The sequence below is a fragment of the Perissodus microlepis genome, chromosome 1, assembly GCF_051167445.1.
Source record: "Perissodus microlepis isolate ML-2025 ecotype Zambia chromosome 1, ASM5116744v1, whole genome shotgun sequence".
Taxonomy (NCBI): domain Eukaryota; kingdom Metazoa; phylum Chordata; class Actinopteri; order Cichliformes; family Cichlidae; genus Perissodus; species Perissodus microlepis.
Genome location: NC_140461.1, coordinates 31266547 through 31287071, shown reverse-complemented (window position 1 = coordinate 31287071; position 20525 = coordinate 31266547). Strand labels below are relative to the sequence as shown.

The 20525-nt window shown below is 38.0% G+C and overlaps 2 protein-coding genes across 2 annotated transcripts in view; both read right to left on the bottom strand.

Moving 5' to 3' along the window:
• Positions 1 to 217: 217 nt before the first annotated feature.
• The window catches only part of hsd17b12b (hydroxysteroid (17-beta) dehydrogenase 12b), a 29781-nt gene continuing 9473 nt past the window's right edge, over positions 218 to 20525 (bottom strand). Inside the window, exons 3-11 of the mRNA XM_084950174.1 lie at positions 19375 to 19450; positions 18493 to 18600; positions 18153 to 18217; positions 16256 to 16300; positions 15285 to 15319; positions 6744 to 6825; positions 6029 to 6094; positions 5700 to 5849; positions 218 to 1464 (exon numbers count right to left, since the gene is read on the bottom strand). Coding sequence (XP_084806300.1) covers positions 1357 to 1464; positions 5700 to 5849; positions 6029 to 6094; positions 6744 to 6825; positions 15285 to 15319; positions 16256 to 16300; positions 18153 to 18217; positions 18493 to 18600; positions 19375 to 19450 — 735 coding nt within the window. The 3' untranslated portion in view covers positions 218 to 1356. The remainder of the gene's footprint in view (positions 1465 to 5699; positions 5850 to 6028; positions 6095 to 6743; positions 6826 to 15284; positions 15320 to 16255; positions 16301 to 18152; positions 18218 to 18492; positions 18601 to 19374; positions 19451 to 20525) is intronic.
• LOC146394086 (uncharacterized) lies at positions 9216 to 15278 on the bottom strand. Its single transcript, XM_084950291.1, has one exon. It carries the CDS (start codon positions 13939 to 13941, stop codon positions 13246 to 13248), a length of 696 nt encoding a protein of 231 aa, XP_084806417.1. The 5' UTR covers positions 13942 to 15278; the 3' UTR covers positions 9216 to 13245.

The window sequence follows — 20525 nt, the reverse complement described above, 5'->3', positions numbered from 1 at the left end:
ACTGAGATTCAAACTCACCCAAGATTTTTAGTAGATACACCTATGGTATCAATTTGAAAATCCTACATCATCTTCTTCGCGATTTATCATATTCACAAACTTGCATGTCCTCGTTGCCTGCCCAGCGGGATGACAACAATGCCCTATGAGCCTTTTATGGCTGAGGGGTAAAAAAGGTGACTGAACACAGGACATCTGGACAAATGACTGGATGAAGTTAGTTGAAAAGCATTTTTATTGACGTCTGCACCGACAGTACACCTTAATAACATTTAGATTACTCCAAACAAAGTAAGTAAAATGTGAGACCACTACTGCCATACTGGATGAAGTCAAAAATCACAAAAGAATGTCAAAGAAATGTCAGATTAGACTTTTTTTTCTGCTTTACTTCATCTGTACATGGGGTACAACATTTCAGCGAATCCAAGACTGAGAAAAAAATAAAATAAAACATCTGTAAAGATGGAGATAAATGTTGATGTGACCCACTTACTGCATAGAAAAAAAACAAGCCACCCACTCTTTTATCGTGGAATAAAATACATTTTTGGAATTTCAAGTGTGCTGTGAGAATGACACGGAAACTCAATCATGACTGTAAACAAAACACATTTTTAGTATTCTAACCATCACAAACTCTCCCTCTATGCTCTTCATGTTTATACACGCAATGTATAGTTGGGTTAAATGACACAAGCAGCACCTTCGCTAACCCATCAACAGCAGAGGAAGTTTTTTTAAAAAAAAAAAAAAAGGATGTTTTTGAATAAGCATGTGGTACTTTTCAACAGAAAGTTGTGCGTTTGCAGACGACAACAATGATGGAATTAAGGAAGTTTTTAACATCACAGTAGAAATGGTTGAAAAAATAAACTTTTCATAAGTCTTGATAACTCATTAAGTGCTTTCAAAACAGTAAGCGCCTCCAGTTTTTATTAAGCAGCTTGAAGCTAGTCCACAAACTCACAGGAGGTCTGAAACAACAGACACATCCAAATCTTTTAAATCTTCTCCCGCAGGGTTCATTTTTTGATTACGCTTTGCAGACAGATGGTTAGGTTTTTTTTTGTTGTTGTTGGTTTTAGTTTTAACATTAGTGTCCCATTCATTAAAGCTGTTCACTTAGTAAAGAGCAACGCTTTAATCAATATTGTTTGCACAACTGTTTGGATTGAATGCTTTTAATGTGGCCAGATACTGCCTCACATCATCTATGAGCTAGCAAATATCAGAGGGAGACAAAACTGAGATGTTTGCCCAGAAACTGTCACGTTCATCTGCTCGGGTCCGTGATGATGATGATGGTAGTCGGACGAGTCGTTAATCCCTCTGTCTTGGCCTCCACTGATCCGTCTACCCCTGCTTCTGCTTCTTGAGGTAACGAGCGCGCTGGGACAAACCCATCCCCATCACGTGGCTGTTGAGGATCTTGGCTGGGAGCAGAGCTGTAGTCACCCAACCCTACAGAGGGAAATTACATGGTCAGCTGGTGGCATTTACAAATAACAGATTAGCATTCATTATTAATTTCCAACCCACAGGAGCAACAAATGTGGCGAGCACGTTTGCGCGCAGGAAAATTCTGGCAATTGTGCCGTTTTAATGCCTGTGCCCTTTTCAAATTATGCTTGAACTACACGCCTTTTAGTACAAGTCCCTGCAATAACTGTGTATTTTGCATAAAGATCATAAAACCATTTCAGCATTATGCAAATCTTTTCTCACTGATGTCATCAAACGCTACACAGACAATCCCATGGTTCCTTTATAGCCAGTTGTAAAATTCTATCTCTCTCCCCTTTGACTCTATGGGTAAATTCATCTAATTTGCATGCTACACATCATATAGTAACAGGCAGCTCAAATTAAACGTTTCTGCTTTAGCCAAAAAGTCTGTTACCTTACCTTTAAAGACAACAGTATCACACTGATTTCAATTATGATTACAGTAAACTTATTTTACAATCAAGGAACAGTTTAAGTAATAGAGCATTTCAGAGACTTAGAAACACATCCAGATAATTACTAGTAATTTCCTTTTTTTCCCCTTTTCATTTTTCATGCTTTATTTACTTTAAAGCTGAAATTAATTTCTTATCTAAAATTACATATTATTAAAACCGAGGGGGTTGTAATCGTGGAAAGCCAGTGTGACTTTTTGTGTCAGCTTTAGGACAAAGAAAATCACACTACGGCCATCTGTATGTGCCAGTGAGCAGCGTGTACTGGACCTCCTCCACTGTGTGACAAAGACAAACCCTCAACTTGTGTGAGGAGGATGAATGAGTTGCAGAGAGACCGATCTGGCAAATACGTCGGGTGAAAACGACTGCGTTGATGTCCCTTTTAAGCGGGCATACACAACAGTTCAGTCACCGCCGGTGCCACAAAACGTCATGCTTCAGACGACCCGCTTACATTCTGATCCCGAGGGAAGGATTCACACTTCGCAGCAGGGATGGGAATCAATCAGTAACTTCCAAGTACAGCCGGGCGATATGACCAAAAATATTTATCACGATATACATTTGAAAATTTGCGATAATGATATAACTGACGATATAACTGACATTAGACAAAATACTTTACAACTCCACAACTTTATTAGTGCAAAAAAACCCCACATCAATATATTTTCACTTAAACGAGCAGCTGTTTTTTATGTGCATTAAAGTTATCTAAAAATCTAACAGTGCAAATACAAATTCCTTGCTGACAGTTTAACCAAAAGGCATTTCCAGTGAAAACTGGCCGACATATCCTCAGCATAACCATGTATAATATCCACAAAACTTATACACACACAATACGGTAATATTATGTTGAAGCACAGTACGTATCACTCCGCGAGGCTCCTGCCTACGATAGCCGTAATGCTCCGACAATCCATCGAGCGGTGCGGGTTCCTAGCTTAGCAAAGTCGTACTAAAACATTTGACAGATTTTCGAGCGCCGTGTACCACATACAATCGTTTCGAGGTCAGTAAACACAACCTGAATTCATACATAAGGCACACGGGATTATAAGGGGCACTGTCGATTTTCAGAAACATCAAAGGATTGATTTTAAGTGTGCCGTATTTTCCAAAAAACACGGTAATAACGACGGCCCGCTAGCATGCTCTACCAAAAATAGTGCTTTGTTGTTTATCTGACAGATGAAAGCTAAACCAGTTCCACACCACTGAAGTTGCAGCATTTTTACAAACCAATTCTGGTTCATCTGTTTCATTCAACGGTCTGCTTTCGCCCTTCTCATTCTCCGTCGCCGCCATGCTTTTTCCGCCATGTGCGTATGTAAACAAAGGCACCGCGCATGCGTGTTTTACCCATATTCTATCGCGATATTTCATTTTCTTATCGTTGCCCAACATTATACCAGTATTACCGTGAACGGTATGATATGGCCCAGCCCTACTTCCAAGTGCTTATTATTACAATACATTGCCTTTGATTAACATGTTGATGCACTGCTGCAAGACAATCACCCAGGTGACGTCACTATAAGTAGGATTACACGAGTGAGTCCAAACTTCTGACTGGGACTGCATTTACTGTATTATGCACTGCTTTGTTATGTCAGTATCTCTAATAGTTTTCAGTTTCAGCTTTTTCTTGCTGCCCAGTCCAACTTTTGTTCACTCTCCCTCATTTACTAGTTAAGTGAAGAGTCACACAGTCATAACACGGGTAAGTGTAACTGACTGGGTTGGATGTATTATCAAAAACACTGTTATTTGGCACCAGCGTATCAATAACTGTACTACAAGAGGAAGAAATATGATATACTGTAATACTGACAAGCCCTGGTAACTTCAGTTACAGTTTCTGGAATGTGGGCTCTTCTCTCTCGATTGTAGCCGGAGACCTGGCTCACCAAGAGTGATGACACTCGATGTGAAAGTTGGGCGAGCCGATACAATGTAAGTTCAAGGCTCACGGTGAAATAACAACTGCAAACCTGCAAATGGTCAGAACAGGGCTACCAAGAGGGAGCTGTAATGAGACAACATTGAAGCGAGTATAACTCAGGTACAGGCTTTGATTCTGCACACGCAAACCTTTTCTCTGCACCTCATACAGGGGCTGGAGGCAGGAAAGAGTGCTGACTTTATCTTATCCACAAAAAAGAAAAAAAGAATTCTTTTTTATGAAAGCTTACTTATGCTGATTAGAATGTATTGACCACCTGTATGCTCTTAATAGACCCTATTCTTATTTATATGCACATCATTGATATTCATGTCACACAGTTCACCGGTGTACAGCACAGCATGAAGGAACTGTAAAGAGAAAATGACTGCTGCTCTCAGGGACCTCTGCTAAAAACGAAGACGCCTCCGAAAAAAAAGAAAAGCAAAACTATGTTTGTGTTTCCATCTCATTTCTGATGCTCATTTCTCTGCAGAGTAATTGCAGTGTTAGGATGCAGACAATACTGAAAAGATAGCCGAGCATCCCACTCCATTATTTCAGAGGATGTTTACCTTTTGACAGATGCTTTAGCAACTGCTGACACAACATTAATTCAGTGAATGGAGATGAGCCTGTAGGAGGTTATTTTGTATAAAGTGAAACTGCCGCCTGATGGGGTTTCAGTCCTGTTGCCATCACATACCTTGACTACCTGCAGTACGATTCTCACTCGTTATCGTGAGTGTTACGCTGCAGCAGATCCATTACTACTACAGAGAAACCAGTTGTGTTAAAATAGCATTGCTTTTATGTGCTCCCCTATCTTTTATTGTCATTAAGACTACCATTTGCCGAGTAAGAACTGGCCTGTCGAGTCATTTTAAGTTCCAACTAACTGAAGCACTTTCAGCGGAGCTCGAGTCACTGTCAGCAGCAGGTTTATTGTACACACAAATGTCAAAGCAGCTATAGCATCCCAATATTGTTAGTCATGGTTAGTTACTGCCAGCCGTTAAAAGCTAATCCATCTGCAGATACAGTGAGGATTTTGTACTGTGCAAATGAAATGTATTTGATTTTGTTGTTAAATTGGTTACACAAATCTTGGCTCCTACACCAACTAAAGGTGTTTTCAAAACACATTATACTCCCAAAATATTCGCTCATCTGCCTTCACCCATATATGACCTTGACTGACATCTCATTCCTAGTCTATATGGTTTAATATGATGTGGGCCAACCTATCACAGCTTTAACAGCTTCAAATGGTCTGGGAAGGCTTTCCACAAGGTTTAAGGAGTGTTTATGGGAATTTTTGGCCATTCTTCCAGACGCATATTTGTGAGGTCTCACACTGATTGGACGAGAAGGCCTAGCTCGCAGTCTCCGCTCTAATTCATCCCAAAGGTTTTATATCAGGTTGAAGTCAGGACTCTGTGCAGGACAGTCAAATTCTTCCACACTAAACTCTCTCATTCCCACACCATAATCCCCTCTCCACCAAACTTTACACTTGGCACAATGCAGGCAGACAAGTACCGTTCTCCTAGCAACCGCCAAACCCAGACTCATCCATCGCATTGCCCGACAGAGAAGCATGATATGTCACATGATACGTCAAAGTCAAACTTGTCCTGGATTTTTAGTAAATGAATCTATGAAATCAATTTGAAAATCCTACAACGCCTTGTTAATGTCTGTGCAAACTTTGGTGTCCACGCTGCAAAAAGATGATACCAAGGCTGAATAAATGATGCTCCAATTTACACATGAGAACCTACCATTATGGCATGAGGCAGGTAGCCATTGGTCTGGATCTGTAGCCCCACAGTGTTGAGCTGAGATGCAACATAGCGCTCTGGGCTGGGCTTGTCCAGTGTAGCCCGTCGGATTTTACTCAGCTTAGTCGCAACAAAAAATGGCAAAACACTCTGGAAGAAGAGAACAATGAGATTATAAGTTACAATGTGTCAAATTGTGTAACTCTAATGTATCAATACAGTATTCAGAAACGTGTTTTTTTGGCCTGAAGTCCTATGAAATTTGCATTAATAACTACAGTTGTGTCTATATTAAATATGTGGGTCTTTCGCAGTGGTATAAACTTTACCTGAATAATGATCCCCTTACTCTTGTATTCAGCCTGCAGTCCTCGTGAAAAGAAGTCCACAAATGCCTACATGAAATAAATGTAGCTCATTAAATCACAAAGATCTAGAAAGGTGGCAAAAAGGTGACACTGAAAAGATCCTTTAAACTGTCAAAATTTATTAAAAACATATTAAAAACGAAATTAATGAGTGACTGTATCAATGGTACCAGCAGACGAAATTATCAGCAAACTGGACGACAAACTCAAGATGTTGCAAAGGCTAATTTTAGCTGCTTATTTAAAAACAGCAGCCAGGACGGGACCCAGGATTAAGACAGCAGTAAATTAACCAGGAAAACTGTGAACAGCAGGCTGTATTTAAGATAACAAATGCACATGAGACCGTGATAAAACATTATGATGCCACATGTTCCTATAAACATTTAATTGGTACACTACCTCAGGACCCGAGTTACTCACCGGCTCATTTATTTTGAATAAAAACAGCAAAATTAAAAACAAAACAACAACAAAAAAAAAAAAACAACACTCCATTCCTTCTTCTAAATAAATATTGGACAAACTTCAATCACCATCGTCAATAAATTATCAGTTTGCTGTTCAATTAGAATAATTCATAAGATGAGATGGATTCCTCTTCAGTACATGGTAAGCTGAGTCCAACTTCAGTTAACACTTTATGAAAAGGTCATAAACCATGTAGTGCAATTACCTTGGAGGCAGAATAGACAGTAAGAAGAGGAACAGGGTACATGCCGCTGGCAGACGAGATGTTGAGGATGGCTCCCTTCTTCCTAGAAACAGCAAGACAAGCCGGTGCTTTTTTTAAAGAAGCAAATTACGAGTGAAAAGAAAGATGTGCAACAAACACTTCAATCCCCAGGTAACAAAAGAATACGGTAGTATGTGTACTTGCATGCTGAGCCAAAACTGCTCTTGCTGTACATCAAAGTGGAACTGGTAGATACAGATAGGATCAAAGATTTCATCAAGATACCTAAATGTTTACAATGTGGGGAATAGTTCAGCTCTAGCCTGCGGTGCTTGCATACATTTCATTTAACAAAAAAAGAAAAAGACCAATGAAGGAATCATCTTTCTATTATAATGTCTGGCAGTTTGCGTGACCTATCCCTTGTGGAATTATTCAGCCACATTAGTCAACAACAGCCTACGATCAAGCATGCGGCCCACCGGCTTATAACTGCACGACACATTAGCATACACCAAGTGTGCCAGGACTTATTTGAAAACAGAAAACAAACCAATATGCCTCAACACAGAGCCACATTTATTAGGATACATCTATCATGACTTCTATTTCCAAAGAACGAAAGAGGAAATCCAAGTTGTCATATACTTCTGTGAACTGATCTTTTTCCTGGAGCTGAATGACTATATGACACACAGAAGGGGAAATCATTTGATCGCCTGCTGAATTTTAGCTATGGTCACTTCCAAAGAAATCAAAACTCTCTTTTAATGGTAGTTTCATTTAGAAATTAAAAAACCCACATTACATAAAAATTATGAATTGTTCTGCATGTCACTGAGTGAAAAGTATTTGATCACCAAGCCAAACACGATGTTGTAATTGATGGATTTTGATCCACTCCTCATTACAGAAACTGTCTGTAATGAGGAGTTCACTGGCTGTTCACTGTTCACTGGCTGTTCACTGGCTTTTTAGCTACCGGTATGTTCACTTGAGGAGACAGAAAATATGTTCAAGGTTTAAACTGAGGCATTTTCCTGCTTCATGAAAATTATCAGCTCATTCTAATGTTAATGCTGTTTACAGTTGGTATATATGTATGTATATGTATACATATGTATATTTAGTGTGTACATGTGGGTGTGTGTACATGTCTATAAATAGGAATAGTAGTGGTACAATAGTTATGTCAAGCTATATAGTTTATGTCTTCCATATTTCCAACCATATCCATAATCACATACTGTGTATGCTACCATTGTATATAGTGTATTATCTTACTTTTTTTTCACTGATTGTACTTATTTGTATTTTTGTATTTCCTTCTGATATCTGTACCTGAGCTGAGGTGATGCAAAAATTTCCCCGTTGTGGGATCAATAAGGTCTTATCTTATCTTATCTTAAAATGAATGCAGCACATCTCAAAAAAGTTGAGCTCGGGCTATGTTTACCATTATTAGACATCCCCTCGTATTTTAACATAATGTAAACATCTGGAAACAGAGGAGATCATCTGCTGGATCTTTAGAGAAGAATGTTGTCCCACTCTCATTTAACACTGGATTCCAGCTGCTCAACAGTCCCGAGTCTTCTTTGTCACATTTTGGTTTTCATGATTCCAAATTTTTTTGTTTTGGTGAAAGTCGTGGACTGCAGACAAACCATCACAGCACCTGAACTCGTCTACTATGAGGCCATGATGCTGTTATGGATGCAAGAGGTGATTTGACTTTGTCTTGATGAAATATACCAGCATTGTCTGGATGGAAGCAAATGTGTATATATCGTTCAGCTTCGATGGTGAAAGCTGCTAATTCAATAGGCACTAATGCACACCCGTACCATCAGAGAGAGAAAGGCTTTTGAACTGAGCACTGATGACACGCCGGATGGTCCCTCTCTTCCTAGATCCAGAGGATACAGCTTCCGTGATTTCAAAACAGAACTTCTGTGTTTTCCACTTTGCCTCTGTCCATGTTAAATAAGCTTTGGCCCAGAGAAGAGAGAAGTGTTTCTGGATCATGTTCATATATGGCTTCTTGATAGAGCTTTAACCTGCATTTGTGGATGGCACGGTGACCTGTGCTCACACATTGATTTCTGGAAGTGTTCCTGAGCCCATGCAGGGATTTCCATGACAGAATCATGTCTGTTTTTATTCCAGTGATGCCCGAGGGCCCGAAGATCACGGGAATCCAATATTAATTTTCAGCCTTGTACCTTGCACAGATATTTCTCCAGCTTCTCAGAATCTTTTGATGTTATGTGGTACAGATGATGAGATATTCAAAGTCTGTACAATTTTACACTGGGGAACATTATTCTTATTCCTCTGTCCAGCTTCACTTCAGAGAAACTCTGCATAATATGCTCTGTTTTTTTTAAAATATACAATCAATCATGTTACTGACCTGTTGCCTGTTAACCCCATCAATTCCTCCAGCTGTTTCTTTACAGTGTCACTTACTTTTTCAGTTTTTTGCTGGCCCGCCACAACTTTTGAGGTCTGTTGGCATCAAAAGCCTGTTTTTGTTTCAATATTACATTTTCTTTGCTTAAACATTCAAATATTTTCTATGTTCTATTGTGAACAGTAAGTAACAGAAGCAAATATATGAATTCACTGGTGCTAAAGTTTCCAAAAATGTCTTAACATGAAAAGCCCAAGATCTCTTAAGTTCCTGTTTTACTGCAGCTGGTAGCTTCTCTTTACCAAGATAAAAATACTGGCGGCTGCCAGTGGCACCCCTCGGCCTCCTAGTAGATACACTATGGTATCAATTTCAAAATCCTACTATGCCTTTTTTTGTTTTCATGTTATCACATCCACAAGACCTCCGACCTCTAACTTTGATGTCAAAGTCAGGTTTGAATTCATCAAAGTGTTTTAGTAGATACACCCATGGTGTCTATTTGAATTGTCTATTTTCAAGTTATTGCATTCACAAACTTGGTTTTCCACATCTCCCTGGAGGGTGACTGCAATACCCCATCAGCCTCTTACAGCTGAGATGTATAAAGAAAAGAAAAGGTTTACTTGACTACACCCACTGGACTGTCCAAAACACAGTAAAACACAAAAATAAAAGGAGCTCAGTGCAGATATGAGAAAGAGGATCACAGAGTTAATTTTAATTTACATGTTGAAAGGGAGTGGGAAGAAGTATACACTTATTTAATCCCACCCCTTTGCCATAAATTATCAGTGAATATTTAGTCAGCTTCCTTACTGATATAATTTGTAATAAAAATAGTGAACAGATTTCTGATATACTATATACTATAATATCACATCATGAGTTTTTTGTTTGTTTGTTTGTTTTTAAATAGAGACATTCACTTAATTTAAATATTTTCCTTTTCTTTATAGTTCGAGAAGATCATATTTTTATAACTCTTTTTGAACAGTTTTATGTTTGGACATTGCTTTACTTCCATATTCAGACTGTTCCATAGTTTCACTCCATGAACAGAAACACAAAAGCCTTTTCTTGTAGTACATACCTTCATTGTTTTGAAGTTACAAAAACCCCTTAAATTATAACTTCCTTCTTTCAAAAAAAAAAAAAAAAAAAAAAAAACATACTCTGAATATTACCTGGCAGTTCTTTATTTTTTGCTTTGAATAGAATTTGGGCTGTTTGGAATTTCACTATATCGTCAATTGTCAATATTTCAGACTGCAAAAATAGTGAGTTTGTATGTTCCCTATAACCTGCATTGTGGATGATTCGAATTGCTTTTTTTTTGAAGAGTAAAAAGTGAATGTAATGTGGTTTTATAGTTATTGCCCCAGACCTCTGCACAATAGCTTAAGTATGGTGAAACCAGTGAACAGTATAGAATATGAAGTGATGTTCTGTCGAATACCTGTTTTGCCTTGTTTAGTATTGCAATGCTTCGTGATACTTTGGAATGAATATATCTTACGTGAGCTCTCCAGTTAAGTTTTTCATCTATTATTACCCCCAGAAATTTATTTTCACTGACTCTTTCAATATCAACACCATTTATTTGAATCTTTGCATTTGTATTTAAACTACTATTTCCAAATAACATAAGTTTAGATTTATTCAAATTTAATGATAATTTATTTTTATCAAGCCAGAACTTCACTTTACTTATTTCATTAGTCATATCCTCCAATAAATTCTGCAGATCATCACCAGAGCAAAAAATGTTTGTATCGTCAGCAAAGAGAACCATTTTTAATACTTTGGACACTTTACAGATGTCGTTAATGTACAAGTTGAAGAATTTTGGACCCAAAACTGACCCTTGGGGTACACCACAAGCAATGTCCATACATAAGGAGCAACCACCATTTATTTTCACAAACTGCTTTCTGTCACTTAAATAACTCCGGACCCAATCTAAAACTACCCCTCTGACAACGTTCCAGTTTTCTTATTAATATATCATGATCTATTGTGTCAAATGCCTTTGTCAAGTCTATGAATAACCCAGCCACATATTGCTTTTTGTCTATGGAATTTGTGATGTATTCTATTGAATCTAATAGTGCCGATGATGTTGATCTGCTTGATCTGAATCCGTACTGACTCTCAGTGAGTTGTTTATGTTTATCTATAAATTTTTCCAGTCGGTTTTTAAACAGTTTTTCAAGAACTTTTGAGAATTGAGGTAGTAAAGAGACAGGCCTGTAGTTTGTGAAATGGTGTTTGTTTCCAGATTTGTATAGAGGTATAACTTTTGCTATTTTCATTCTGTCTGGAAATCGACCAGTTTGAAATGATAAATTACAGATGTATGTAAATGGTTTTATAATAGCCTCAATGACTCTTTTAACCACTATCATATCAATATCATTACAATCCAAAGATTTCTGATTTTTACATTTTTTGACAATTTCAAAAACTTCATTTTCATCAACGGCTGTGAGAAACATAGAATATGGATTTCTGTCTATCAGTGTATCCGGTTTTTCCTGTGCTTTCCCAGGATCAGTGATTGTTCTTGCTAAATTTGGTCCAGCAGTTACAAAGAATTCATTGAGACTATTTGTCACAACATCCATATTGTATTCGTCATGGTCATTACAAATGAAATACTTGGGATAGTTCTTTTGTCCAGTCCCACGTTTTATAACACTGTTCAGGATTTCCCATAATCTTTTATTATTATTTCTATTTATATCTAATTGCTTCTTATAGTATTCCTTTTTACTATATCTAAGTATATTAGTTAACCTATTTTTATATCTTTTGTATCTGATTTCAGCATCTTTAGTTCTCGTTCTTAAGAACTCTCTGTATAGAGCACTTTTCTTTATACATGCATTTTGCAGACCTTTTGTTATCCATGGACAGTCCATATATTTATGTTTCCTACTATATTGCTTTATTGGACAGTTGGTATTGTACAGTAATGTAAATATTCTAAGGAATTCATTATAAGCACTATTAACATCCTGTTCCTGATATACTTCACCCCAGTTTTCTTTCAATAAATCTTTTTTAAATGCATTCATTCTTTCTTCTGTTCTTACTCGTCTGTACTCTTTTTTACTGTCCATTTTATTGATCTTGTAATTCCTATCATAGATTGTAAAAATTGGAAGATGGTCACTTATGTCATTAATCAGGAGTCCACTTACAGTCTTATTTCCAATGTCATTTGTAAAAATGTTGTCTATGAGAGTTGCACAATGTGATGTAATCCTGGTAGGTCTAGTAATTTTAGGGAATAGGTTCATACAGTGCATTGTGTTTATAAATTCCTCAGTGGTTATATGTTTATTTGGGTTTAGCAAATCAATATTGAAGTCTCCACAAATGAAAACTTTTTTGTGAGCTATTTCAATAAATGTTTCTTCTATCCAGTCTTTAAATGTCTCAATACTACTACCTGGAGCTCTGTATATACAGCTAATGATTACATTTTTACTTTTTTCTTTACAAATTTCAACTGTAATACATTCTAGTACATTATCAATCACCATCGTCATCTTTTCCACCACATTAAATTTCAAGGATTTGTCCACATACAAGGCCACTCCTCCTCCTCCTTAGTTTAGCCTAGTTATAAATGTGAATTCATAACCCTCCAGTTCAAAGTCTGTTCCTTTTTCCATATTGATCCAAGTATCTGATAAGGCAATGACACTAAATGGATGTGAAAACTGGTTAAGATATTCTTTGATATGACTAAAATTAGCATAGAGACTTCTACAGTTAAAGTGGATAATTGATAATTTATTCTGTTTTAATCCTCTGATTGTAGTCTTTATTTGTATAGTAGCAGCAATTGTTATTGTTAGATGAGAAGAAGTTGTTGTCTGGATCTATTTCATATTCCAAGTCCTGTGTATTGTGATCCATATAGTTAAATGTTTTCAGTTCCAATTGATCATATTCTGCAACTGTCTGACTGATGCAGCTGTTTCTTCCAGATGTATCTGAGTTCTTCCTTCCAGTGTGTGTCATAAGTGAGTGTGTGTTTGTCTGTTACCTTGTTTGCCGTCCAGATCGTGTTGCTCACTGATATTTTTCGAGATCCGCCATATTTTTAATGGTCAGAACTTTGGCTTCCTCTGGTGATCCGTTTAGTTTAATGAATATTTTGCAGTTCGTCGTCCAAGTACTTTGGATTTTTCCCAGCTTCTTAAGGTGTCGTGCTTTTTTGGCTATTTCAGCGTTGTGTTTGGTTAGATGTTCATTGATAAAGACATTAGATCCTTTTAATTTTCTTCCTTGTTTCAGCAGCGTAATCTTGTGCTTTCGATTTACAAACCTTAATATAATAGCCGGTATGTTGCCGTTCCTCCTGGGAAGAGGGTGGCATGCTTCGACAGAGTTACAGTCCAGGGCAATCCCTTTGGACCGCAGGAAAGCAGCCACCTGTTGTTCCGTGGAGCTAATGTCAAGCTCTCCAGGTTCCTCATTGCTGTCAGCGGTCACCGCCTGAGCGTATGACCGGGGTTTAATATGGAGCCCAGTGATGATGACGTCGTTTATCCTGGAGTATTGTTCCAGGTCAGCGACCTTACTTTCCAGGTATGCAATCTTTTTATCTTTATCGGCATTTTGGATGCGGAGGAGCTTTACCTCCTCCACAATTTCAATGATATTTTTCTGCTGCAACCTGATAGTAGAAATTTCCTCCATTATGAAGTCAAGAGACTTTTTAATGTCCTCGACTTCCTCAGCTGTCGGTGTCCTCTTCGGCCCCATTTTATCTGGTTACCCTGGTAGCAGGTTCAGTCAGCTGATTCCTCAGTCAGCTGTTAGCCTGGTAACGTGTTGGCTAGCCTGCAATTACCTCGTTAACTCCGTTAGTCCAGTCCAATATCCTGTATCAAAGTCGTAATCCAGACAGGGTTGTACCAAAAGTTCCAACAATTTGAGTAGTCTTTGCTCCAGAAATTGATGGCCAAATTTCAAAAATCCACAGGACACGATCAAAACACAACTTTCAAACAAATGGCAAAAGTTAGGACCTTCTCTTGAAAAACTGAAAAGTCCAAGATCATGAGTTCAATCAGTTCTACACATACAAGTCAGCAGGAAGTGACACCTCTTTGCTAAGTGTTGAAGAACTTAAGCCGTCACACTCAGCTAAGACAAAATTAGGTGAGATGGTCAGACGTAACTCAGACACAGCCACTGACTCGGTGGTTTCTGGAATCTGCTGGAACAGCATTGTGTTTTAAATCACTATGGACTAAGAGGCTAGAGTCTAACTACAGGTTGCAGCTGACCACATAGACAAGAAAACGCCTGCTGGAGGAACATTTAATGGTCCGATGAGACTAAAAAATTGAGCTGTTTTGCCAGAATTATAAAAATATGTTTTGGAGCAATGCTGAGGTACTCAAGCTAAAGAAAACAGCATAAACTGTCAAGCATTGTGGTCGGGGTAGAAAGTTGCTGTGCGGCTGTTTTGCTGCTAGTTGAACTGGTACAGAGTGGATGCAATAATGAAGGAAACAGACTACCTCAGAATTTTTTTGCATTACCTCAAACCATTAGGACACTCAAATGGGTGTTTTAGGACTATAACTTTAACAAAAAATCTTTTCTTCCATGCACGAATGTGTATGTTACATGATCTCACAGCCCCAGAAAAAGAACAATTCACTTATCGAAAACCTAATATTCCCGTGTCATTTGACGACACATTTGACCCACTGCGTAGTCAAATAATAATAAAGTTCAACATCTTTTCACATAATTCCAGCATTCTGCCACATTTCTTCTGTCTATGATTGTATACAAATGGCCTTGAATGGGATTTGCTTCAATATCTTCTTTTGCTGCCAGGAAGAAGTTTCCCAAGAATCCTGAATCTTATATTTTAAATATCCATTTACCACTACCACAGAAATCCCAGTTTAATCTTTCACTGACCACACTGCTGGTTGGCAAACACAGTGCCCTGTTACACAATCCCACCGTACCGGCCTCCCACGTATCTCGCAGCGGGTTCCAAAACAGGTGCATATGAATGATCACGATTCACTGCGTTGAACCTTTTATAGATTCGCAGACAACGGTGATGTATAAACACAACTTACCTCTCCACCATTTGTGGTAAAACAAGACGTGTCATCTGGAAACAGAAAACAATGATAATGGGGGAAAAAAGACAGAGAGAGAAAAGGTTAGAAGTGGGTGATGCAGAATAAAAGCATGAGACAGACAAAAACGGCTATTGTTTGTGGGTTGTACGTGGAGGAGTTCATCCACATTCGTAAATGTGTGTGTGTGCGTGTGGGTGTTGTGTGAAGAGCTGGTCGGAGAGACAAGAGAGAATAAATGATAATGATAGCAGAGGGAGCCGTTTAAAGAAATATTGAACAATATAAATTAAGTGTTAAGAGAGAGGGTCGATTGTAGCTGTTGCTCTGGAAACTGCTGAACATGGAGAACTGGGACAGAAGTGACTTCTTATGGTATAAGTCACTGTGTTGTGCCAGTGTGTGTGTATGTGTGGAGGTCTTCGGTGGTCTGTGGGACTTCCTGACTGTGGATCTATCTTACCAACCATCCTAAACACCTGAATCCACCTTGACGGCTTTAATTACTCATTCCACAGTGAGCGCACCACGGGGAAACGGATGACAAACATTTATGCATCACGAGTCCTCAGCGTGCAGTTTGGGACTGAGCCAGACATTTAAGATGAGCGGTCTACAGCAGGCATTCACGCTGACTATCAAAAAGCACCCTGAAATTCTGTAAACATGCCTGAATGCTATTTTTCATTTGTTTGAACACATGTGCCTTTAAGTAAAAACTGGAGGAGAAAAAAAATCTGAGCTATGTCCCAAGTAGCTGTATTGATCCACACAAATTCAATGCTGTAATTACCGCTAAAGGTGGCTTTACTAAGTATTAGCTTGCAGGTGGAAATACCTGCAGTGCAATCAGGAATTTCTTTAGTAGATTTAATTTGTTTTCACGCTGACATTTTAAGGTTTTTTTCTCTCTCTGATAACCTGTTAAGGGGAAAAAAACGTAATTACTTGAATATAGCAACACTCACCTGGCACACTGATGTTATGTTAATGTTGACCAGGGTGTCAATGAACTGAAACAAGAACAACACGTGGATTAGTACAGATGATTACATTTTGCACTGGTGCACGTACTTGTAAGTATAATTGTAAACATTATTGGCAAATGAGGTTTGTTTTGTCATTTTTAAGCCTTTTTAAGTAAAAACAGAAAAAGTCTCTGTGTGTGTTTACATCTAGTGTAACTGACTCGCCTCTGTCAGCTCATCAGACACATTCACACAATCCAACAAACGTGTTGCTTTTGGGTCACATCCAGCAATCTTTTGAAACAAGCCAAGTTTCTTTCAGAAGGGCCGTGTAGTTTCCAAACGGGCCCTCCACTCGCTTGGCACAGTGTTAACACTAGCAAACTTTTCCTGACAGATGACACACTCGGGCTAAAGGCTGTTGATATCCCTGATCTGAATAAATCCAAAAGATAGCTAAGCTTACGTGATGTTTTCTAGTAAAAGGTTTTTATTTATTTAAATTGGATCTCTTTTTATAGGTGTAAGGTTACCTGTTAGTTAACTGTTTTGTTTTGTTTTCCTCCTTACTGTCAATCACGGCCTTTGATGCATCATGCTATAAGAAATGTGACCATTAACCCTTTAAGACCTACCATAGAACCAAGTCCGCCAGAGCTTATATTATATTTTTACATGTTGTAATGCCATTTTTGGGAGCATTTCAAGTTGCTATACATCAATACAACCATTATAGCCCAAATTTTAATAATATGTATGCATTAAGTGCATAGTAATTACATAAATTGCAAAAAAGTGCAATAAACTACAAAAAAATTGAAAATCGTTTTTGTTTTTTTAACATATATTTCTAGTTAGAGAAATTTAAGAGGCTTATCCCTCAAAACTAAATACAAAAAAGTTGCACAAAATAGTTTCCCACCACAGGAAATTTATTTTGAGTGTCTTCATAGTTTTATTTTTTTAAATACACCAATTTTTATATACTGCAGGAAAAATGAAAATAAATATTATAATAAAAATTTGCAAAAAAACAGCATGTGCATCAAAATAAACTATTTCCAGCAGTGCAATTTTAGTTCTAAGCATCCCAGAAACGACACAGAAAGTCATAAAGTCAAACATAACCTTTAAAAACACCAGTATATGCTTGTATAAGCCCTGAAGGTAAAAAACTACATTTCCGCTCCGACCGGCTTTAAAGGGATAATGGAACTGCATACCTGGGATCCCTCTCATTTTTTGTTAGGCTATAGAATTTGCCTGAGTGGCTAAGATAGCAGTGATGTAATCGATTTGTTTTACAAAAAGCACTGCATGGCTGACACAAAATCCCAAGTTGTGCAGCAAATCACTTAGGAGCCACTGCTGTAAATGATAACATGATAGGGTGGAATCGTAAAAAATGTATTCTGTAACAGTAAAACATTCACATGGAAGAAATACCACGCGCATTCTTCTACAAATTCTTTTACACCAGCTTTCAGCTAGAAATTCCTGAGCAACAGCCATTACTGACTTTATGACTTACAAAGCTTAAAGACTTCATGAATAACAAATTTCCTTTCTTCTACTTAACACTTTTAAGAGACAGAATACTGCTCTGAGTGTAAAACTGTCCCACCTATACCGATCTCCATTTAAGGAGAGTGAGACTGACGGAAACTGGACTGCTGTCTAATGCAGGTGAAGCGACCTAATCTACTTAACTTTAAATAGTAATACAAAATTTAGATTTTCTTCAACGCTACAGCAGTTTACAGAAATGGAGCAGAGGGCCGATATATGCTGTGGAATATGCAGTCGCTGGAGAAACTTAAAGGGCAAACATTCATGTATTTTCATACTAACTATAATTTGAATGTGAAATACAATAATCAGAAAACTTGGAACTTACAGTGTCGAGATTGGGGACGCTGAGGAAGAACTCAGGGTAAGGGTAGGAGATCCCAACATTGTTCACTGTTAACAAGACAAAAAATTTCAGAATTGCCAAATTATTCAAAGAGATTAAGTATTTTATGAATGCAGGATTGACTCTGTTATTCCTCATTTCAGTCTTCAGGGGGCAGTAAAAGGCTTATAAATTAACCCTTCCGAATACATGAAAAACACAGTGGATTTCACAGCACTCCTTGTTTGTCAGATGTGGTTGAGATAAGATTTGACATATCGTGTGACAGGCTGATTAACACTCGTGAAAAGGGAACTGGCCTCAGCACCTCCTGCAGTCTTACCCAGTACTCCAATCTCCAGTCCTGTGAGTCCTTCTTCAATCTTAGAGTAGATGTCAACAGCACTGAAGTCTGCTTGAATTGTTTTTGTCTCCACACCACATTTACTGGCTGAGGACAGAAGTATGCATTTTAATTTAGTATATCTGAGTCACAATGAAAGATACCAGAAAACAATACTCACAAATAGCATTCAGGAATGGCAAAAATGACTATTAAATAGTGATTTAGAAAGGGAAGGAAGGGGAACAAAGTATTAAACCCTAAATTAATCATCAGTGAGGTTATCCCTCCCTTAAGAGGATGCTTTCATTTAACTGGACATATTCACTTTCAGCTCCAGTAAAAGATTTTACTACCTCATAACCAAAAGCATAAGAGTCCAGCAAAGGGCTACTCAGTAAGAGATCACTTGTGCTAAAACACTAAATTCAGTGCAGTATAATTTATTCTTTTGTTACTGAGCCCTAGTGTATTATTATGCAAGCTGTAAGATTTCAGATTCCGGACAAATGAGGCTCTAAAAGTCACGGTCATACACATGAACTAAATTAGTCTGGTGCCTCTGGAACACAGGTTGGATTTAATTTGACTCTAAAGATGTTTTCACACATAAACTGAAGACAATTTCAGCTGAATCCGTGTGAGATATTGTCCTTAGCTGCGTTTTTGTTTACTTCAAATCATTCTGATGAGCAGGGTGCAGACTCACTGGCTGCAATACACTGAACTACTTCCTGCAGCGATTCTCACAAATCACCAAGGCACACAGACATTGCACCAATCAGGGTGACCGATGCATTAAGGAGAGGAATATTTAACCATGTCCAAAATTTTACAGGGGTGAAACAATTTTGAAATAATATAAACATGTGCATATCTCACCAATAGCCTTGGATACATCATCCAGCTTCTCCTGAGAGCGGCTGATCAGCACAATGGCAAATCCTTTGCGGGCGAGCTGCAAATACAAAAATGAAATATGTCAACAAAGTAAAACACATGCACACTGCACTTACATCCATACTGATGATCAACATTTAACTGGTTCTTTGATCGGCTTTTACATTTTGGCACTAGGCTATCCTGCAATATTATGACGACATCGAAGTTATTACTTATTACTACCAAATTAATATTGTAAACTGAAAATGCAACCTTGTGAACCAAATGCAGATGAAAAAGCTTTTAAAAAGCAAAGTTTGTAGATTTTATTTTTGTCATTTGGTTTCTAAAAATGGAAACTCAAGTAAATAAATTTAATGGAAAATATAAGAGATTCTTGTTGAAAATGATTCTATATCACATGTCTCTGAGGTGAGGTAGTATCTCAAAAACTCATAAACTTGATGCAAAACAGACAATAAGTGTTTGGACTCCATTGATTCACTTTGAACCAGACTTCAAATACAAGAACACTGCTCTTGTTCACAGCAGTGGTCTGCCAACAAATATCCCTACAAGACCCAGTGTGTGCCTTAACACTAAACAACAATGGCGTGGATGGCAGGGTCACAAGAGGAAAGTCACTGCACTCCAAAAACCAACGCTGCTGCCCAGAGCCAGTTTGCTAAAGATCACACTAGCAAGCCAGAAGGCTGTTTGAACAGAGCTCTGTGGGCAGCTAAGAGCAAAGAAAAACTTCATTGTGTATACGAGAGGCGTTTGGTTTAGAGGAAGGGAAAATCGCTGCATTCGAGCGTCAGGACCTTATTCCATCTCTGAAACATCACGGATTAGGCCTGTTTCGCTGCATGTGGGCCACGACAGCTTGCCGTCATTAATGGAACAGTAAATTTTTAAATACGGCAGCAAATTCGAAAGTGCAATTCAAGGACATCCATGAATGGAATCTCAAGAGAAAGTGGGTCACACAGTGCATCAAGATAAAAAGATGTCCTGAAAACTAGTCATTCTACAAAAAAAAAAAAAAAAAAAAAACGAACAAGAGGAATAAATATGTTTTGAATGGCCGAGGTCTCACTCATCAAAAGATATTGTGGAATGGCCTGAAGCGAGCGCTTCATGTGAGGATA

What these genes read in the sequence shown, in the direction of transcription:
- LOC146394086 (XM_084950291.1), bottom strand. Translation starts at nt 13,941, where the DNA reads ATGGGGCCGAAGAGGACACCGACAGCTGAGGAAGTCGAGGACATTAAA.